We start from the raw sequence: 17072 nt of genomic DNA, 5'->3' as shown, positions 1-17072 counted from the left end.
TAATGCTATATTTATATAAATCTATGCAGTCCTTAAGCACTTCTGTATAGCTGCCACACTATAGCAGTTGAGCAGTTCTTGTTGTTGCACTAACCTAAGTCACAATTTTATTTTCATTGCGCAGGGTCAGGATGCTAAGTGATGTTTCTGCCACTGTTATCTAAGCTAATTTTACAGTTCAGTTTCTTTTCATATTGCTCTTCAGAAAGTGCGTTCTTGACATTCAAGAATTGCAGCATCTTTTCTAGAGCTGTGAGTAGGATAGTTTCTGTTAAGAGAGCCAAACAATCTGTTCATAGCAATATTGAGTACTAATGGTATTTATTAATAGAAGCTTTCTTGTCTGTATCAGAAGCTTTTTTTAAGCTTTGATAAATTTTTGAGGGTTAAGAGAAGCAAGAGTAAGCAGACTTGGATCAGTTCAGCGTATTATTAATCTTGATAAAATGTTGCATAATTAAATATTGCTGACTGCTAAGCCTTGCTAATGTTCAATGTCTATAAATATGTAATTGGTGTTATATAGAGTTGTATTGTTCCTGTATTGAGCTTATTGATTAGATAATGTTTGCTGCTTAGTAACTTACAGATAAGAGATTATTTTGGAGATCCTGCATTGCCTTATGTGTCCTAAGAAGTGACATTGAACTGTGCAATTCAGACAGATGTCTATCTACAAACATACCAAATGTTTGCAGTAGTTGAAAGCTGTAGGGAAAGATTAACCAAAACTTGGAAGTGCAAAACAGCAGACCGCCAAGTTCTAAGGGGAGTCTTACAAAGGAGTGAGGGTTATGCAGAAGAATCTCACTGTACTTTATGACCTTTCCTCTACCAATAGGAAGCAGTGAAGATGGAGAGAAAGATTAAACTAATGAAAACTTCCTTGGACTGCATACATAAAACACACAGACTTTGTGTCTGAAACTACTTTATCTAAACTCTGGATCCTCCTGGAGTAATGCAGGTAATCAAGAAGTACTAAGAAGTGAAAGTAAACACTGAAAGCAATGTTAAATCAGGACATTAATTTGAATGTGTATTTAACTTTGTAATGTATTTTTAAATCAGTGCAATTCTGCTTTTCATTGAAAGATGATTCTGCCGCTGTTTTCAAGTACTTGAAGTATTTTTCAGATAACTTAAGAAACAAGTAAAGCAATTACACTACAGTCTGGTTTATGTATGAGATTGTATAATATTCTTTTTATATTTTTCCATGTAGTTCATTATCTATTTGAACATACACCTGTTGTAGAATTGTGTATAACTGTCCTGTGCAACAGGTGACTGTGTTGCTGAAACTGTATGAATGATAGGTGATCAGTAGTGAGCCATATTTATTCAGAAAGATATCACTACATATTACTTTGCTTATTACAATTGCACTATGGATTATTCTTCCTTTATTTCCTGATGTACAGAGTCAAAATCTTAAATCTTTCAAGGAAAATAAGACAAGTTGAATTGGCCCAGTTATCCAGTTTAATTTGTCCTTTTTGTAGCCTTTGCTATGCACGGTACTTGTAAAACGTACATAACTTCTGAGTGTTATGTTAGACTTGCTGAAATCTTATATTCAGTACCATTTCTAAATGATAATGATTATAGATTGATTGTTAAGTGTTCATGTTTTATAGGAAACTGGAAAAGAATATGTGATATACTCTGAAATTTTTAGATGAAAGAGATAATGTCTCTTAATTCCTGAATATGATCCTACTGACTGCTTAAACTGTAATAGCATCTGACTATATCATAATCAAGGGCCTTCCAGTTTTTACTACATTTTCTGCCTTGGAGAGAGAAGAGGAAAAATTGGCTGTACAAAACTGGAATTTACGAATCTTATAAAAAGACTGATTTCAATAGACTGGATTTGGGCACACTTGACTCTTCAGTTGTACATTCTGTGACTTCTGAGGCTCACTCTTCTGCTGACTGCAGGTTGGGGCTGCCATTCAGAGGCCTGTGGTAAATCTACCTCTCAGTGATGTTACGACAATTAAGAATTAGATCAATGGTTAATGCCCAGTTTTGCACCCTTTATAAGGCCAAACCTGTTTTAAGATTTCTGCAAGGCTCCGTGGTACAACTTGAAATGCATACTGACCAAAAGCTGCGGTGTAGTCAAGTTTGCTCTGAGGCTGTCTGTAGGGAAGGGAATACAATGTAGGGGGTTTTAACCTTTATGCTCCACCATGCATTTAGCTAGTTTAATCCTTTAAACTGCTTGGGGGGGGAAGTAAAAATCCTTAATTATTACTCCAGAGTGAGTTCACTTGAGAAGCAAATCCCTGACCTCTTGACATGCCTTATGCAGCTGTGGATCTGCAGGGAACACTGATAGGAACAGTTTACCTGGCTTTGTATTTTAGTGTCCTAAAATACAAAAGTACTAAGTACTTTGTATTTTAGTGGCTATTTTGGCAAGGCTTCAGATCATGGTGGTCCAAGCACTCTGTGTCCAGATCCAGTCACCAGAGGATTTTCATTACATGAAGTATGGGAGGACTAGATATTTTCAGATGTGTAAAGTTTGTTTTGGTATACCTCTATATACATTTTGATTTTTAAGTATGTTTTTAAATGACAAGAATATGTTAATTTTTTTCCAGCATTATTTAGTCCTTAACCAGAATGGTTTCCATACGGATCAAAAGGGAATGATTTAGCTATAATGTTATTTAAAGTTGCCAATGTATTGTTGAGGTAACTTTTTTCTGATGAGGCACTCAGGTTCAGAGTTAGTCAGAACTATTCTTCAGTATGAAGTGAGGAACTGGATTTTTCACTGACTTTTCCCAAAACGTGGTTTAAGAGGCAAAGCCAAGCAGTTACTAATACAGGCTTACAGCATATACTGTAGAGCGTTTAAGCAAGCTGTGCGCTACTCAGTATTTTAAAATATAGGTTATAGACTTTGTGCACAAATTACTGCTTAGAAATTCCAATGTTAAACTCTTTGATACAGCTAGTTTAAGGTACCTCATGTGTTGTCTTTAATTCTTACCGTAGTAAGAATGGAACTCCATAACAGTCTGCAAAGAATGTGTGGGCTTATCTGCCTTGCATGGTGAAAAAAAATCCATCAGACCTGGAGTTCGGCCTTAATTTTGAATAATTTGGTATAAAATACAGTCCAAGGTTAAATAAAAGCTTATGCTCCAGAATGTTACAATTTGGTTATGTGTTTTGTTTCTTCTAATTCTGGAAAAAGCAGATGTTTGTCTTTTACATCAGGAATTTCCTTTGCTTGATGGAAATCTAAGATTTTTTGCTCTTTACCCAGGTTTAAAGAAAATTTTACGTAAGTGAAAGTTTACTACTTTGTCCAAATGGACTTACTGCTAATAAATTGCCAAAGGAGCATTTTTTCCAAAACAAGCTGGGATGTGTATGATATTAAGCAACGTAATGCCCTTCTTAGCTGTACAATGAAGAGAAAGAAATATTTAAAGTTGAGTCACCTCACTTAAACATGAATTCTAATTTCAGTAATCCAGTAGGCTGGATTGCAATAATATAGAAGGCCTTTTGTGGAAAAATTTATAGTAAAAAATCTGATCAACTACTAGCAATATTTCACTAGCTTCCTAGCAGTCAGTGGCACAATGAAGATGAATCAAAATTCCAACTTCTTACATTATAATAAGGGGATTTGTTACCAATCATTCATTAAACTATATGTAATTTCTTGCACTAGCTACTTAAGCACGGTTTCTGTTTTAAAAGTACATGTATCTATTTTCAATGGTTTATTATGAGAACTGGTTACATTTTAATTCCTTCTCTAGTAGAATACCTTGATTATTTGAATAATGAAGGCATTGTCTCAATTTGGCTACTAAAGTTATTTAAAAGATCTGATTTTTCCCACCTAAGGAAGTTTGTTTAAAAATGAGAATCTGTAGTGAGAAGCCAACAGAGTGAGAAGAGCGTCCAGTTTTAATGGCAACACCTGTACTCTCCCAAATCCCGAAGCTGCAGATATGTTGTGTGTATAACTGCATTTATGGAAACTGCCATTTTCATGGAAATGAGCGGATTAAACATTTTTCATATCCTTGTTGATGCACTAATGAAAGCCATTTAAGCCTCATTCTTTTTATCAGTATTTTTAGCAGATTTTTATGTAGTACTCAATCTTTTTCATGAGGAGGCTGGTTGGTAGAAAGACTTTTTTTTTTTTTTTTATGATGAAGCACTATGCTAAAATGTCAGCATTGTCAGGTGTTAGTTACATGGCTATTTTTGTTGGAGTTGGTGAAAGGTGGAATCCAAGTATATTAGCCTTATAAGAAATAGCCTTAAATAAGAATGGAGTGTACAAAATTACTTCAGCTTTAAGTCATACAGAAATATCCTTCTATGTTAATGGTTTTGGTACAAGACTGGAAAAAATCTAGAGGAGAGTCAAACATCATATAAACTTATTGAAAATAAGTATTTGTAATACCAGCAGCCTGTTTTTCAGAAACTTGAATATGACTTACAGTTAGTTTTGTTTATGAAATTGTTTGAACTTGCACAGATGTAGGTGTAACTTAAATGGTACTGATGTGTGTGTATATATAATGTTTAATTCTATTTGTAAATGAGAAACTATGTAACAAAATCATAGGTATGAGGTTTTCCTATTGTAATTTAATACAGGTATGAGGTTTATGGCAATATATCATAGTTAATGAAATTTCAGGTCAAAATGTCTTCAAATTGTGTACATTTTTAAATTGTAATTTCTACTGTATATTGATTATCATGCATAGTGTGATTCAAGAAACTGCTTGTAATTTAAAAATATTTAATATTAAAAATAAAATACAGTTATATATTTATAATCTTTTTGTCGGTTTGTTCATTCTTAAACAGATGCCAGCAATGGAACAGGTCCACAATATAGTTCTAATCTAAGATACATTTGTTAGTGTCCAGAGGTTGAGAAGGTACTAAATGCTGAAAGCTACAGTCCCAGCAGTTGAGTCTCCACCAAATAGCATAGTCACCTGTAATTTCTTCTAATATCACCATTGTGTGAACTTCAGGTAACGTATATATGCAGTCAGTAGAGCCGCAGTACTTGAAATACAGTGTATTTCTGAAAGCTGAATATTGCTTTTAATCTTAGAATGAAGCATCTATAGGAAGAATGGAGACTTGAAAATTTCTAAGTACCCTTCAGAGAACAGGTTTATGTTATGTTTTCTCAGTATTCATTGAATTGTTTCTAGAAGATTATTTTCTTGGGTTTTTTTAATCTTAAGTGCACGTGCTGAATGGACCTAAGATCTCCAGGTAAATGTAGTACTTGTGTGATTTGGTAGCTTCTTTCACACGAGATTGAGACTGTTCCAGCCTGTGCACTCTGAGAGGCAGGAGAGTGCTGTTTTTTCCTCTTAACCTGTTAACTGTTAATGTGGTGATGAGAGGTCGCAGCAATGTCAGTGGTTAATGGAGACTGTTGTGGAAGCCCCCACATCGTATCGCAGCTGTTCTGAGTCCTGGCAACTGTTGAGACCTGGGAATGAGAAACTGATATCCAGATGACTTAATTTCATTAGGTAAAATATAACTTCTGAGCTGACATTTGACCAAGACAGTGGTCGTTATTGAGAACAGATGTAAAAGATCCCATGGCACAAGATTTGTCATCTTATGTAGAACCGACTTTCAAAGAGTTGGAGCGCTTGCCATCGTTATCATCAACAGCTGCCTTGTGAGGGATGGCCATGCTTTGTAATGCAGGTGGTATGGCAACCTGCACAGCCCTTGGCAGTACAGCGTCGAGACAGACTTTCCTCCTCCAACTACTGAAGAACGAGACTGACCCCTCTGGTGGCAGCGCCTGGACACGTACGCAGCAGCAGTGCTGGCATTGAGTGCTGCCCCCCCTGCCATTTTATTGTCCCCGAGAGCCCTGCGCCCACCCAGAAGTCAGGAGCCCTGCGCTGGCTGCTGTCTCTGGGCTCAGCCCCGCGCCCACCCCGCGGGGGTGTGTGGTAAGAGCCGGGGGTCGTGTGCCCCCGCATGATTCCGTTGCTTAGACCTGGCGCTCGCGCGGCCGCCGTGCGGACCAGCTGCTCAGCCAGGCGCCAGCGCCACCGCCGCCCGCCCCGGGCCCGCCCCCGCCGCTAAAGCAACGTGTCGCGGCAGCGCGGCCACCTGCGGCGGGGCCGGGGCGGGCGGGCCGCGGGGCGGCCACGGCTCCAGCCGGGGCTCCGCACCGGGGCGCCGCGGGGCAGCGCCTGCCCGCTTGGGCCCTGCGGCTCTACTCGGGTGAGGCAGGGCCTAGTCCTTCAGTGGCTCCCGCCGGCAGCCCCTGGCTCAGCCCGGAGGACAGACGGTGGTGCCCCTGTTGCCCCCACAGACCCTTCTGCTGCTCCTGGCGTCCTGCAGGTCTCTGCTGTCACCCCTCGGGCCCTAGGCACCTTCTCCGCAGCTGGTGGCAGTGGTAAGTCGTGGAGGAGGGATGCCAGCCCCGATGGATGAATGCAGAGGGTGGAATACTTGGTGTTTGGCTGCTTGCTCTCTGGTTTCTGTTGACCACTGCAGTCTGTTGCTCCTGATCCCCTCTCTGTCTCCATTTCTTTCTTGTGCACCCATGCCATCTCCCTAGGGGTCCCGGCAGCCTAGCTGTGACTCCCTGAGCGGGTTTCTCAGGGTTACAGCAGTGTGCAGCAGCCTGAAAGCAAACCTCTACCAGCTAAGCACCCTCTTTTCCCGCATCATCCCATTTGCTTTCCCCTAGCCTGCAGTTTTAAAGGCTACTTTGCTCCCACAGTTTGCTGAAGCTTCCTTTCTTGATTTTTTTCCAGCTTTCTCTGCTGGCTGCCTCCATGGACTTCCCTCTTCACCAAGTCCTTCACCAAGTTTTCCTTTCAAACATCAGCTGCTCATTTCTCTGCTTTGCCAGACAGTGCTTTCTGCGTTGAGGGGGAAGTTGATGGTCTCCTTTGTGCCCACCTTTACTTTTCCTGTCCTGCAATTATGCATTTTCTGCCAAGTAAATTAGACTGACTGTTCAGAACAAACCCAGTGCTTGGTTTTAGTCCTGTTTTCTTGCATAAGATACTTGTGTGTCTCTAGCATTTCTTCAAGGGTCTCACAACACAAGCTATTCAGTACTGTCTCTCTCCGCATTCATCACCTGGCTGCTACCCTAGCCAAACTGCTTGGGAAATTTCTCTTTTTCTGGCAAAGTTACCTCCCTGGTAGTAAGGAACCCAGGGATGGCCAGGATACCCGCACAAGTGGAGAACTGAGTCACTGCAAATGCTGAGCAGCTGAAGATGTCTCTAAAGAAATGAGAGAGGAAGTGATATTTACTGCAGCATGCCCAGAAACTGCTTGCCACCTGCTCTGGCTAAGGTTGATGGTCTGTAATGGGATGGTCAAGCTTCTGCGGCTAGGTTTTGAGGGTTTTTTTTGTTGGCTCACCAACTGTCTAACTGCTCTTACATAACAGCATCATCATAAAAATATTTTTTTTTTTAGACTGAACTTTTCGAAGGCCACATGAACTGGAAGAAAGTGGAAGGAAGCATTTTGGAAATAGAGTCTCAGTTACACTGATCCTTGGTGGTAGAGGCAGGGTTGCTCTGAAGCTGCTGTCTTCAGATGTAGGGTTGGCACAGAATCTGAGCTGAGGGAGGGTAAAATTTCAGTGCTGTCATCTGCCTTGCCTAACTTGTGAGGAAGGAACATCACTGTGTCTTTTTGGATAACCTGGAGAATAAATACTGCGCTGCTGCTGTTCAGCTGGGGGAGGAACTGCAGTTGAGCCCCACTGTTTTTTGATTGTTGTTGGAAGAGGGAAGTGCTGTTTTGTGTGCGTGTGGCGAGGACTAGCCCAGAATGCAAGAAATGCCGTGGGCGAAAATGTGCTCCTGGCTGAGTTTCTGAGCTTCTGTATGAGTTGGTGTGTCATGTTGCCCTCTAGTGGACTGCTCAAAAATACAGCGGAAACCTGTTCTTACGAAAAGCAATTACCCGGAGTTCAAGGAAAAGTTAATTCCTGAGTAAGACCCTGAAGGTTCTGTCTAATACCCTAAATGTAAGCCTGCATGTGTGCAATGAAGTGACGTATGGGTTTATTATAACTTGTGGTAACTAGAGCTGGGAGAAGACAGAGGCATGTGCGATCAAAAACAGAGGCAATGTGTTATTAAACCTAACTGACCGTTGTACTCCTGATATATTTTTGAGTTGTGGTTCACTTTTCCCGCGGGAAGATCAGCATGGAGAGCATTTTCTATGTGCAGTGAGAGAAGTCTCTCCAGTTTGAGGCCTATTATAAGAAAGTAGAGGGGTGTCTTATTTTTTCACTTGGTTTCCCATACGTGAGGACACCAGTAGGTGATTCACTGCATCTTTGTTTCAGTGGTTCTACTCATTTGGCCTCTGCTCCCTGCGTAACCTCTTCCTTCCAGCTGAAGAAGGATCTGTTCTCTAAAAAATGATTTACTCCTCTGTTCATCTGCGTAGATCGTCCTGAGCAATCACGTTCACAACTTGAAAGCCAATGATGGTTTTCCAGTAGTGAACAAGTAAACAAATGAATCAAACAAACCTGCATCAGATTACTTGTTCAGCATGGAGTTGTGCAACAGTTAAAGATATTAGTGTCATGTTTTTACAGCACATTGATGCTTAATGCCAGTACATCTACCAAAAAATGAAGACTAAAACCAAAGGAAAGAAGCAAAGGCATACTGTTGACAAAGAAGCATTTTCTGAGGAGTCGGCAATGAGAAAAAAAGAACTGGTGAAATGTTTGCGACACAAAGGAAGGAGAAGTGGGGGAAACAAGGAGAGCAGCAAGATCACTACAGCCAGAGCCAAGCATTCCTGGAGTAATAAGGACAGGCATTTGAGGAGACTGGAAAGCAATGAGCGGGAGAGGCAGAGAATGCACAAGCTCAACAATGCATTCCAGGCTTTGAGAGAGGTCATCCCTCATGTGAGAGCTGAGAATAAACTTTCCAAAATAGAGACACTCACACTGGCCAAAAATTACATTAAATCCTTGACCTCCATTATACTCAATATGTCCAATGGACACTTCCCAGCGGCAGAAGGTATGGGGGGAGCCTGGGGGTCCAAATTGTACCAGCATTATCAACAGCAACATGGGGATGATGATCATGATGAACATCTACCAAAATATTCTCCATAGATTCAAAGCTTCAGCCAAAACACCTGCAGTTAGCTACTACCATCATTCTTTTTCTTTCTTGTGTGATAATACCTGTCAGTACATAGAGATTTTAAGAGAGTATTTTTGCCTCCAGCTATCCCCCATTTTTTCTTAGAAAGACAAACAGGTAACACTCATGGCTATAGCTTGTAAGGCACATTTTAAAAATGACCTTAAATTGTAAGAATTTTTCAGAGCTTAGTGGATATATTTGTGTGGTACATCAGGTTTGACTTCAGTAAAGATTTAGTAACTCCTGAAAATTACCCTCACTGGAAGGGTTGTGAGTGAAGCACGTAAGGCCTGTGGCATGTGAGTTCACTAGAGCTTGTTGAGAATCTTGGCTGTAGCGCTGTTCACCAGACTGTCAGGGACTGTTCTTAAGTCTGCTACAGAGGAAATTAAAATTGATGCAACATTTGACTAACTTGAGTGAAGTAGTGTGTGTGAGGGTGAATTTGCCACCAAATATGAGTGTTTACCTTGAGTGGTTTGGATCTGCTCTGGTAATTTTGAGCCTTGAAAAGCATAAAATCTTTTAAAGTACTTGTTAATGTAAACATCTACAAAGCTTTCTTAGATTGTAAGCTCTCTAGAGTAAGGACATTTTCTGGTCTGTATTTCCAGAGCATCTAGTCTCATGGAGCTTTTTGTTAGTGGGTGTCTGAGTGCCATTTTAATGCAAATAATAAATAAGAGACAAATGACTTATTTTTGCTAAAACTATGATAAAAATGCTTTAGTATTGGCATAAGTTACCAATCTATCCAATTACAAATTATTTGCTAATGAAGCTTGTAATGTGATCAGGATTCTTTCTGGGTTAGTGGTAGATTCTGGTATTGTAAAACACAATAAAATGAAGCAGGAACTCTTCAAAAAGGAAAATAAGCTGCTTTTTTTCTTTCTCTCCCCTCATTTCCCATCTTAGTTTAAAAAGTTTTATGTCACTGAGGAACCTTCATTTCCTCTTGTATTCTCATACCTGGAGAACAAGCTGAGGTGCCTTCTGCTGGAGCTGCTGCCTGTGGAGCCCCTGTGTTACAGCCCTTCCTACCCACATCCCCAGCATCCCGCGCTGGCAGGACCGCTGTTGCTCTGTGGCGTGGGTAGCAAAGGTGTAGAAACTGGCATTTCATGTGCTGGCGGGATTGTGTGGCAGGACCATGTGTGGCATGGTCCTCCCTGCACAGCAGGGCCATCCAAGGAGTGGTGGCTGAGAATTTATCTGGTCCATCACTGGAGGGTGATGGTTCATAACATGGTATTTATTTTGCTCCAGCAGGGCTGATCGTGTGACAGTTTCATTCAGACTAAAAGGTAAGATTTTCCAGACAGGCGTAAGGGCTGCGAGTTATTTTTCTTCACCGTAGCTCTATTTGCATCCTGACTTGACTTGGGATTTTCTTAGGTTATATAACTAACATATTAGTATATGTTGGCAAATTCCATTTGATATCAGTAAAGCTATTTTCACACTAAAATAGTTGTGATTAGACCTCGAAGTATTCAAATGCTAATGAAGGTATCGGCTAGTGTCTTTAAGATTTGACTTGCTGTAACAGCGCTCTGCCTTGCTTCATTCAATAGCTGCTCCTCATTGGTAAAGCCCTTACTGTATTTGTGTGTTACCAGATTATAACAGGAGAAATCTGTATCACCGAGGCATTTTTTTTCAGTTGTTTCAGTTACTCCCTTGCCCGCAGAGGTGCTGGGTTGATGATGGAGGCACAGAGGCCCTGCTGGGCAGCTGTTGGCGGCAGGCAGGTGTGGGTGTGAGGCATGGCAGGGTGCGGGGCCTGGGGTGCCTGGCCATGCTGCGTGGGCTAAATGGGTGCATTAATCGGGTCCGTGCAACTTCGCAGGTTACGCTGCGGCGGTGCTGGGGAGCGGCGGCCAGGGGAGGGTGGCGTTTTTTCCGCGTCCTTGCCCCGCTGGCAGTCCCCGGAGGCTGGGGAGTGACCCGGCCCCTGGCGCAGGGCCGGGGGGACCCTCCAAGCCTCGGGCGAGCTGCTCCGGACAGGCCGCGCCGCCAGAAGAAAGGGCGCGGTGGAGGCCAGGCGCGGCGGCCGCGGGTGGGCTGCCCCGGCTCGGGGGGCGGTTGTGGCGAGGTACGCGGGAAGGGGCGCGGTTGGGGCTTGGCGCGACGCCGCTGTGGTGCGAGCGAGCAGGCACCGGGCGGCAGCACTGAGGGGCCGCTGCCGTGAGGCGTTTTGGCGGGCTCGTCCCCTAGCGAGAGGAGCCGAGGGGCAGCGGCCGTGAGGCGTTTTGGCGGGCTCGTCCTCTCCTGAGAGGAGCTGAGGGCGGAGCGGCGAGGCTGCGGGGTCCCCTTACCTGCTGCGGCTCCCACCATAGCGCCGGCGTGGTCTGGCACCGTCGGCTGTGCTTGCTGCTGGGAGAGGCCGGTGGTGAGAGGGACAGGTGCTGGGGCTGAGCGGCAGCCCTGCTGAGGACAGCTTGGAGCCTGTATGAAGGCCCCACAAGGCCAGAGACCGGGCGCTGTGTTGTAGCAGGGACCTCCACCTCAGGGGGAAGACATTACAGCCCGGGTGTGGGCTGCGGGTAGAGCCTGGGGCCTCTGCCATGGGCTGCAGCAGCCGTCAAACACCCGTGCCAGCTGCTTGTGGTGGAGCCTCCGGCATCCTCATCGGGGTGTTCGGGCATTGACTAGGCACGGCTGGGAGCCCCCTGGCTGTGTTAGCCCCGCAGGGGCTGGGCCAGGTGGCTTCCTCAGGGCCATCCAGCCTGAATGCTGTGGTTCTGTCTATTATACAGTAAGTAAGGACTAAGCACCTGTAGGTAATAGTCTTTTTTTTGGTACAATTCTTTAAAGGTCATTAGTCTGCTAGAACAGTGCGTTGTAAGGTCATACGTAGGTTTATACTAAATGTCATGTCTGCAATGTTTTTATGGGATATATGGGTTTAAATTGCTATTTGGTTACTTTAGCAGAGGATGGAAACCAATGAGTTTGAAAAACTTTCAACAGTGCCATTGGTGAAGAATTGCACATCACTTTGAGAACCAATTACACTGATATTACTGTTACAAATACAAAGTTTAAATGCTTATGGCAGTGTATTTCTGACAGGACTTCCTGAAAACAGAGGCATTTCAAATATGAAGCCCCAGACGGCATGTAACACCTAGCTGCAAGTACAGTAGCAGAGAAGACGTGAAGGTTACCCCTTCTCTGAAAGCAGCCATCCCCAGTGAATAGTTGGGCACAGGACATAACGTGTTTTAATGGAATGGCAACTGCTAGTTCCACAATGTACTTTGCTACAAAGTGCTGCATTTCTTGGACATGTCAAAAGGGATTTCGTAAGAAGCATTTTTTTCTGATAAATTACTTTTATTTTTGAAAACTGCTTCAATTTAAAGTCACTTTTCCTTATTTTAACTAGCCACAACAATGACATTACATTTTTAAATTAAATAAATAGATTTCTAAATAATAGTTTCAGAAGGCAAATATTTAGTACTCGAGCATAAACAACTTATCTCTTGTTCACTTAAACCCAGCTTTTACAGTAAAGTAAGTGAAACTTGGCAATGTAGGGAAAGACTTAAAGGTACATTATAAAGCTTATTGTATGAAATCAGTTTGATTGTTGGATATGTAAACACTATTAAAATATTTTTCATACGATGCAGAGAAAATACAGTCCTAATAATTATCCACAAATACATGTAATAAAGTTATTTATTTGGACAAGACACTGTGCAAGTTATGCAAAACTTATTATGGTAATTAATGCAAACATGTTATTCATGGTAATCCCACAATGTATGTATAAACCAGAAATTTCTAATCACATACTGGAAAGATCAACAGTTTCTTTTAAACAGTAAAGCATCTTGAATCTTCTTTCACATTTGGACTTGGAAACAGTGCTCTCCTTGGCATTAAAATGCCAAATGTATTCCTTAAATACGTGCAAACATGTTTTACTTCTACAAATACAGTACTGAGACCACACCACACTGCTCATCATATAAAAATAACTCCATATACAGTCACACACAGAGAGGAAAAATCAATGTAAACTGCTGCCAGGGGAAAAACAGTGCTTTCCTGAAGCTACTGGGAGAGGCTTTTTCAGCACAAGGACTGGATTTCAAATAAGGATTTCACATCATGGTCCAATTATGATAAGTAAGACAGGAAAAAAAGCTTTTTTTGAGAATAAAAAGTCGTTTCTTGTTGAAAGCAGGGATGAATCAATCATGTATTAAAAACAAAGAGCAGAGCTTCATTCTGAACCCATGTTAGTGTACATTGGCAAATTCCACTTGATATCAGTAAAGCTGTTTAGCACTCCTACCACTGTGAAGTCAGAATCTTACTTAAGACCTCCTCTTTTCTTTTAGGCTATGAAAGCATGATTTGCGATGATTTGGAATGCAGCCTAACTCCTCAAGTGTCTGACGCCTTCCAACCACATTAGGTAGGCATCTGTACACTTCAGTTATTGTGGGGTTCCAGTTAAGATGAAGACAAAACATGATTTATCACCATTTAGGCGGACAATTTAGAATGAAGCTTTGTCACTTAGACTGAATAGGACTGTGCTCTCTACACAGTCCTGCTGAAACCAGTGGTTCCATTCTTGATTAAGATATTGCTCACTGTGAGCAAAAATTGGCTCTTACTGGTAGCTGCACCCTGTTGAGCTGTATACAATTTAATATCGCTGATGGGAGCAAGACCCAAGCATGGTACACATGCTGATATAAGCAGGACTCACCTGAACAGTTACATGCATGTGTCAATGCTTGTATAGTCAGGACAGTTATATTTGCCTGTAATTCATTTAAATTTATAACTTCACCTCTGCTCAAACATGACTCTGGAGAATAATTTGCAAGGTGTGTGAATATGAAATATAGGGAAGAGAACTGTAATATTCACAGAAAAATAAGTAAATGTAGTAATCATCTGTGAAGATATCCACATTTGTATGGTTGTATAGCAGCTATGGCAAAGGGTCAGAAATACATTGTGGCTAAAAAGCCTGCCTGCTTTGACAAAGCCAATTAGCTCTATCAAGTCACGTTTTACACATGATGTAGTAGATTAAGTCAGTATTTAAAATACCCCATTGCAAACTCCAGTTCAGTAAAAAGTATTAGTAGCACAAAAAGGCCATGTTTTTCTCTCCAGGCAATAGACATTAAGTTTCTTTTTAAATTATACTGATTACTGCTTGTCTGCAACATGTAGATGGCGACAACTTAACAATTAACAGTATTTCTGTCCAATTCCTGACTGTCACTGACCATCAGAGGGGTTTTAGAGTGTTCTGTTTTCCCTTTACTCTCCTCATCTTCTAAATCCTTTGATACCGCAAGGCTTTCCTCGGAAGTGTCATGCATAGCAACCCTAGATGCTTCAGTTGTGTTTCCTCTGACTGTAATGTGCTCCCACCCACCCTGTAAAAGATTGATAAAGAAATAAAAAAGGAGAAATGTCACCTTGCAAGTACCATATCTAATGCGATGCTTTATGTGCACTACCAGTTTTATACTGTTTACTCATGAGGAAAGTAATCCTGCTCTGGGCTGAATCAGAAAAAAGGCTCCTTGTTAAACAAAACAAAACAAAACAAAACACAATGTATCGTCCTGACAGGGAGGTATAGAGGTAGTAAACTTGAGGATTATTTTTATTACAAGGAATTAAGATTATTAGGGTCAGGCATTCATAATAGAGCCACAGCAGGTTTTCCACCAACTTAAAAGGGGCCAAAACCATGAAACAGTCTTTCTTCAAACATTGAGGGTAATATAGAGAACAACACAGAGGAATAATAACCTGCAGACTAGGAAAAATTCCACTTCTTAAAAACAGCACTTACTTTACTAATTTTTCCATTATAACTTTTTAATTACCTGTTTAAAATGAATGCTTATCAAATGCAAATACATTACTTCCCAGCTATAATTGCATAACCTGTAGTATTAACTTAAAAAAGGAACATAAAACTGAAGAACGAAGGTCAGTTTCCTGCAGGTATATGCAAGCTGTAGGAAGCTTGCCAGCTGGAGCAGGACGGCACTTTCCTTTCTACACGTGCCCACAGGTATTTGGATACACAGCTTTTAGGCAGTTTTATGCCCCCAGCACTTACCCCAATACCATAATCCCATGAGAGGCCTTTAGGTTCCATTGGCTGAACACCGGTGCGATGGCAGACTGTCCCACAGCTCAGACTATGACTTCCTTGCACTTTGTCAGCTATCACCCAGACCTCAAGAAAACAAAGGGAGGCAGTAGCATGTGCTCTTGGTGCTGCTCTTCCCAGGTGCAGTCTGTTTGACCTCTTTCAGACATCAGTCTTGATCTTGAATTGGCCAAACCTGCTCTAATTTAGTCAGAGGCACACCCAAACAGCCAACTAGATAGCAGTGTTATAATTAAAACTGCCAGATAGTAAGACTTGGCAGGAAAGAGATTAAATATATAGAATAGTCTTGTTAACTGAAAATTAACAAGGCTTTTTACAGCAAAGGGCTGGCTGTATCACTATTTCATTGGCATGACTTTTGTGTTGGTATCAGTATTCTAGCATTTAGACAATGACCTTGGAGAATAAATAAAGTTAAACACAAATAATTATGAAGAACATTTAATTACAAAAGGATGTTAAGTCACTAATAAACTAACGTTTAAACAAGGAAGCTTAATACACACCTGGTCCAGGGGCCCTACAGACATTTTACGGATATTATTTGAAACGTGATCCCACGTAGATCCTTGAGGGTAGCTTGGTGTAATACCTTGCCGGTACCAAAGATTGCCTATAAAATAACCAGTCCTGGTAACAGTTTATCTGCTTTGTATAAAGTGTTAGTAAACAAGATAACAAATCAGTAGTTCATGCTTTGTGTTCTGTGGATATGTATTATGGTTTTGACTAATGTGTTACAGTGAAGGACAATGAAGTTCCTACTTTGGAATTTGTGTTTCTACAGTTAATCTTTCTAACTTTTCTGGAAAAAAAACAACTCTGTTCTGTAAAACTTCTTTGGGAAAAATGTTCATATAAGGAACTATGCACTAGAGCACTAAAGCAAATGAGATAAAGATCTTTGAAGGAGACTGGTGTTGAAGACTTGTTTATTTTACAAAAGGATGCTTCGTAATTTATCTTGCAATGGTGGTGCCATTTCTAGGTTTTGCAACAACAAAATATTCCTCTTCAGTTTTGTACGTTCTAGGGTTTCGGACAAAATCCTGCCATACAATTCTTTTCTTTGACATTCATTTACTCCCGCCCCCCCCCCCCCCCCCCAAGAACAGTGTAGATGCTAGACTGTTGCTACCTAGGGCACTATCAGATGTAACAAAAAACAGGTACACCATCTCTTTCAATATGAAATATTACTCGTCTTGAAGCAACAGTAATTGTCTGTCCAAGCAGAAGCTCTAACTTAGCCTCTGCTTTTTAAATCGGTCTGATGTATACTGATTTGTTTTTTGTAACATTGATAAATAATTTTTAAAGATCCTTACCATTTTTATCCAACACAAACACAGACGTTCGTCCTACTGAGACTTGTTTTAACTTTTGTTTTTGAGGTGAAGGAATATGGTACCAACAGTCACCTAAAGGTCAGAAATACTTGAGTAAAATTTTGAGAAGACAAAATTATGTATGACAAGTCTTGGAAATGCCTGCAGTTGAAATACATAGCTGAGGAGAAAGCTGTGAATGACATTACACTTAATAGATTCTTACTAGCTTGTTTATAGAAGCAAACACTTTAAATCACACAAGTGAAGAGCAAATTAACTGCTATAATTATCAATCAGTATTATTCATATGCACTGTGTTTTGCACAGCTATTGGAAAGCCGTCTGCTAAACTGA

The 17072-nt window shown here is 41.3% G+C and overlaps 3 protein-coding genes across 12 annotated transcripts in view; 2 read left to right on the top strand and 1 right to left on the bottom strand.

The window, feature by feature from the left end:
* Positions 1-4841, top strand: part of LMTK2 (lemur tyrosine kinase 2) — a 57090-nt gene extending 52249 nt beyond the window's left edge. For 3 of the 4 annotated variants that reach the window (XM_080384237.1, XM_080384235.1, XM_080384236.1), the window contains exon 14: positions 842-4841. In XM_080384237.1, the coding sequence (XP_080240363.1) occupies positions 842-870 (29 nt within the window). In that variant the 3' untranslated portion in view covers positions 871-4841. The remainder of the gene's footprint in view (positions 1-841) is intronic. The other variant, XR_013927617.1, reaches the window with a different exon arrangement.
* Positions 4842-5847: 1006 nt separating this feature from the next.
* On the top strand, positions 5848-9367 carry BHLHA15 (basic helix-loop-helix family member a15). Of its 3 annotated transcripts, XM_080384259.1 has the most exons (3): positions 5849-6451; positions 7495-7562; positions 8616-9367. In XM_080384259.1, the coding sequence occupies exon 3, from the start codon at positions 8675-8677 to the stop codon at positions 9173-9175; it is 501 nt and encodes a 166-aa protein (XP_080240385.1). In that variant the 5' UTR covers positions 5849-6451; positions 7495-7562; positions 8616-8674; the 3' UTR covers positions 9176-9367. The 3 variants fall into 3 exon arrangements, with proteins under 3 accessions (XP_080240386.1, XP_080240385.1, XP_080240384.1); XM_080384260.1 differs by lacking the exon at positions 7495-7562 and having other exon boundaries at positions 5848-6451; positions 8639-9367; XM_080384258.1 differs by having other exon boundaries at positions 7495-9367.
* TECPR1 (tectonin beta-propeller repeat containing 1) overlaps positions 9314-17072 on the bottom strand; it is a 29083-nt gene continuing 21324 nt past the window's right edge. For 4 of the 5 annotated variants that reach the window (XM_080384241.1, XM_080384239.1, XM_080384240.1 and 1 more), the window contains 4 exons: positions 16716-16808; positions 15894-16000; positions 15331-15450; positions 9314-14632 (listed from right to left, as the gene is read on the bottom strand). In XM_080384241.1, coding sequence (XP_080240367.1) covers positions 14435-14632; positions 15331-15450; positions 15894-16000; positions 16716-16808 — 518 coding nt within the window. In that variant the 3' untranslated portion in view covers positions 9314-14434. Of the gene's footprint in view, positions 14633-15330; positions 15451-15893; positions 16001-16715; positions 16809-17072 lie in introns of those variants that run through there. The other variant, XM_080384242.1, reaches the window with a different exon arrangement.

The sequence above is a fragment of the Falco punctatus genome (genome assembly GCF_963210335.1).
Source record: "Falco punctatus genome assembly, chromosome: 4".
Taxonomy (NCBI): Eukaryota; Metazoa; Chordata; class Aves; order Falconiformes; family Falconidae; genus Falco; species Falco punctatus.
This window is presented reverse-complemented; position numbering and strand designations above follow the sequence as displayed.